This window comes from Bufo gargarizans, chromosome 5 (genome assembly GCF_014858855.1).
Source record: "Bufo gargarizans isolate SCDJY-AF-19 chromosome 5, ASM1485885v1, whole genome shotgun sequence".
In the NCBI taxonomy this organism is placed as follows: domain Eukaryota; kingdom Metazoa; phylum Chordata; class Amphibia; order Anura; family Bufonidae; genus Bufo; species Bufo gargarizans.
In genome coordinates, this window is record NC_058084.1 from 230,441,255 (window position 1) to 230,446,250 (window position 4,996).

Below are 4,996 nucleotides of genomic sequence, written 5' to 3' on the forward strand. Positions count from 1 at the left end.
TAATTGTTTAATTTGACATCATCCCGTACTGTGTGATTAAAAGGCTAATTGAATCTTTTAATGTTCTTTAGAGCCAATACTATGCTCTTTTTGACGTGCCTTCACATATTATAATATATGCCTTGTGACTCCACCCTTGTGACTGGAGATATAGACCTTGAACAAAAAGGGACTCCTGCAATTTGGTGTTTTTGTTTTTTTCTTTTCTGTCCCCTTATGAATCTGATATCATTGAGGAAATGCGTCGGGACACTTCAAACTTTTTTAAGGTGTATATATATGTGTATATCTATGTCGTCCAGCACACGCCACTTTGTTTAATAGGACGAGAACATATACACAGAGATATATATACCTAAATTGATTAATATGTGCGTGAATTAATTTGAGCTTTGTGTCAAGGGTGCCCTACATTCATAGGACATCCAGAATGGACCCCACTCACTGCACATATTAAACCAGTCCGTATGTCCCCTTTGTAATCCATTTTGGCCGTATATCAAGAGGACCGTTATTCTGTCTTTTGGGCAAAGCTGGGCAGTCCACATTTAGGGAGGGTGACAATAGGGTCAGAGTATCAGCCAGGTTTAATCTAATAGACTGAAGGGGCTATTTAGGGCTTCGTCCCAGTATTGTATCTTTCCATCTAAATACCCCTCATCCTGTCTGTCAACATATTGCTATCCCTATATACGGTCCTCTCCCACCTCCGCCATCTATTAGGAGAATAGTGTGACCAGTGGTTACAACAATTCTGTGTTTAATACTTAAGGGCCTATAATTTTATTTCAAATATCATATTAAATGTTAAGTCTTAACTTAAATAAGCTACCCACTAATGTTAATATAATTCTAAGGTTATGACCCTAACCATAAATAGATGAATAAATCCCCAACTAATAGGATAAGATAGGTCAGTTATTTGTTTACAGAAAGCACTCATGTACTCATTTAGTCCAGAGTGTGCAGTGGTGCTAAGCGTATATATATCCATCTGGACTCTTTCTGTTTTAAAAGTTTGTCAACGTCACCACTTCTAATCAATGCTCTCTATCATAAAGTATAAAGAGGTGTAAGTCTTCCTTATGCCTATTGATGTTGGAGGTACAACTTAAGTACATCAAGGGTTATGAATACTAAGGTATCTCTGAGGTCACATGTTATGTATAATAATGATGTAATTTTGGTGTGTCACCATTGACTCCTATGGATTGCGGTATACTGCGGCAAAACTATATTATAATTCTGATTATTCATTTGTTCTGGGGTATAAAAAAAGGCGTATTTGGGAACATAAACACACACACACACACACTCAGCACTGCCACTTTTCTACTGCTGCTTCACACCTCTATCTACATCATGCCATATTCTGCCTGACTTTTATACAGTATTTATTTCAATGCTGTCTTGCTGCTCTTGTCTCTCAATAAACAAAAGAATCTTCTCAAGAAGAAGTTGTCTCAAGAAGTTTTGTGTTGCTGCAGCCAATTTCCAACACTATACATTACTTGTAATTTTCCAAAAAGGAACAAAAACTAAATAGCAGCTTTTGAAACAGGAAGTTATTGGACTTATATTGGAATGCTTGCTTTATTATTTGTTTTATCTTTCCCTGTACATCTTTGCTAAGGTAAGATTGGATGCATCATGCTAAAATGTGTACTATGATGTTGAAATTTGTAGAAAATTCTTCAGTTTTTCTTTTTTATTAGGACACCAAGACAAAGAAAATATCATGGAAGAAACAACTAGTTCAGAATTAACCACACCAGAGTATTATACTCGATACATATCACCTTGTAACAAAGAAGATGTATATGCATTCGTTGTTCTGTTTACAACTATCTTAAATTCCTGTTTTTTCATATTTGGGATAACTGGAAATATCCTTGTCATATGGATTCTTATCATACATGAACAAACGGTGTCTCTAACAAATCTTTTTATATTAAATTTATCAATTGCAGACCTTATTTTAACTACATGTTTGCCATTTTTTGTTGTATATCACAGACACGGTTGGGTTTTTGGACCTGTGACTTGTAAAGTGTTTAATGTTCTTTTTTCTCTGGGATTCTACAGTGGAATTATTTTCTTGACATGCCTAACATATTATCGTTATGTTGCAATAGTGGATCCATTATCAGTTCTCAAAACAAAAAGACATATGAATGGAGTACTTATTACTGTGCTTTCTTGGTCTGTTAGTATTTTTGCTTGTATTCCTGTTATGATTTTCCAAGTTCAAACATCGTTGGTTGATATTGCCAAATGTGAATATGGTCAAATATACCCAGTGTTGATTAGTCACTATCAACAAAATATTTCTTTTTTTTGTGCTTTTTGTTTCATTGTATACTGCTATGTCAGAATAATTAGGACATTGAACAATTCTCGATCACAAATGAATCATAAACCAGTTAAACTAATTCTTGTTATTGTTGCACTATATTTGGTCAGTTGGGCACCTTACAATATTGTATTGTTCCTACAGTCATTTCATCATCACCAATTTCTCATGAGGTGTGAACTTACAAAGAACCTTGAGTATGCAAAATATATTACTGAGAAAATAGTATTCTCTCATTGTTGCCTCAATCCTGTATTATATGCATTTGTTGGAATTAAATTCAGAAGGCATTTAAAAGGCATTATAAAATGTAACCTGCACAGCAAACATAAACAACAGCAAGGGACTAGAAGCGTTTCCCAAGATCATAATTATAACGAGATGGGTTCAGTTTTCTAAAGTAAATTATGCTATACAGCATGAGAGAAACCGAAAAGCCTGCTATTAAAGCCAGCCACTAGTATATATTTTTTTAAGATTTTCCATTTTTATTTTTTAAACTTAATTTAATTAACTGTAGGTTAAATAGGCTAATATAATAGGTTAAAATCTTTAGAGTTTGGACTACAAAATGCCTGGCAGAAAACCCAATACAGTGCACTATGTTGTTCAGCATTTTCCACTGTACAGCATATTTTAATTTACATTATTCACATTAAGGTATACGAGAAGATTCAAAAAATGCATACAAACATTAAAAACCTTATTAGCTGCCATTGTACAATGAATAATAGATTACCCAAATGTATGCAGTATTTTGTATATTTTCTAGAGTAATGTATTCTCTGTTATAGTAGATAACCTTTCAGTGTTATACAATTAACTTTTAAGAGGACATCGCTGCAAAGGATATATAGCGAAAGTAAAGACAATAAGTATTTGAAGTAGAAAACTACTCACATAGGCCCCTTTCAAATGGTCTAAATTTGGTAATTATTTTTGTAAGTCAAAACCAGGAGTGTGGCTTAAAAATACTAATGCTAAATTCAGAATAAAGACTGAATGCATGAAAGTGGCTACATCCATATATACTAACATTGTAGCTGGTAAATTCGGGCATGTGAGCTGACCCCCTCGGGACCCATCTTTGCACACACCCACTTTTGGCCTGGGGCAGCTAAATTTGACTGGTTTAAAATTAGGGATGGTTAATTTGCAATAAGAAGGGGATAAGAGGCTCAAAGCAAGCAATCCTGATCTTGTTTCCTTTAAGGCAAAGTATTAAGACACAACTATATAGACACAACTTAAACTGATGATGTGCTATGAGTCTTTAAACATCCTAAAACGTAATTTTCTGTCTTGTATCTTGTTAAAGTGGTTTTCTGAGATTTGTTTTCACTGATGACCTAACCTCAAGATAGGTCATCAGTATCTGATCAGTGGGGGTCCAACCTGCGGGACCCATGCTGATCAGCTGTTCAAAAAGGCACTGGTGCTTCTATGAGCACTGCAGACTTCTCTCAGCTTTTCCTAAGCCAGTGACATCACGTTCATTGTTCACATGGCCTAGGAGCAGCTCAGCTCCATTCAAGTAAATGGGGCTGAGTTTTGTTACAAAGCACAGCCGCTATACAATGTACAGCGCTGTGCTTGGTAAGCTCTGAGAAGGCAGCGGCGCTCACAGGAGCACAGCTGCTTTCTCAAAAACAGCTGATTGGTGGGGGTCCTGGGTGTCAGATCCCACCCGATCAGATACTGATGATAGGTCATCAAAAAAAATCCCAGAAAACCCTTTTAAATGTTAGTTAATAGAACCAGTACAAGACTAACATTTGATTTTTGGGGCACTGTGTTAATTTACTTGTCTAAGATAATCTGTGTAAGTAACTTGCAAATATATATATATATATATATATATTGATACAAGTGAAACTTCAATATATGTAAATTAATAGAACTATAAAATGTCACATGTGTACTTCAGAAATTGTTTATTTGGTATTATTAATCACCTTTAATCATATGTTACGGAGAAAAACAAAACATGATCTGCCTCTTTTTTCTGTGCCAGTCAGCACTCTTGAAACTCTATCTTTGTGCACAAAGGATATAGATAATATTGTCACATACAGTACTTTATAAATAATACCTACATAGACACATAATACATAAATAAAAACCACAATAAAATCTAATTAGAGATGAGCGAATGTTTCAAAACTTTGATTAGAAGGGGTTGCCGAATTTCCAAAAAATATTCGATTCAAATTTATTCATGACGAATTGAGTTAAAAACAGCTATTTCCTGGCTGCAGAAAGCCTGTATAGAACACTGTGCTTACAGAAACATTCATAGGGAGTACGCTGTGCTAGTGAAACAGTACTGTGAGTCAGTATGACACGCAGATGACAGGCGTTACTCTTAGAATCACTTTACACTGCACTTATTTGGTCAGTTATGGGGCCAAAACTGACCAAATAACTCAAGTGTGAACTCAGCCTTACAGGTCAATGTAAGCGTCAGGTATAAAGAACCGTGCAGGGGCCCAAGATTGTACTATAGAGTGAAAGAGAGCACCCCTTTTACACCATCATCTGATTCCACATAGATTTCTACAGAGCCTGTTCTGTTACATGTTGATACATAAACACCAATCGTAGATAACTCATGAAGTGAATATGCGTACTAGGCCTGTACAC

The 4,996-nt window shown here is 35.3% G+C and overlaps 1 protein-coding gene across 1 annotated transcript; it reads left to right on the forward strand.

Annotated features, from left to right (window-relative positions):
• Positions 1-1,460: 1,460 nt before the first annotated feature.
• Positions 1,461-3,931, forward strand: LOC122938630 (chemokine XC receptor 1-like). The gene is made up of 2 exons (XM_044294282.1): positions 1,461-1,633; positions 1,716-3,931. Exon 2 carries the CDS (start codon positions 1,739-1,741, stop codon positions 2,750-2,752), a length of 1,014 nt encoding a protein of 337 aa, XP_044150217.1. The 5' UTR covers positions 1,461-1,633; positions 1,716-1,738; the 3' UTR covers positions 2,753-3,931.
• Positions 3,932-4,996: the final 1,065 nt, after the last annotated feature.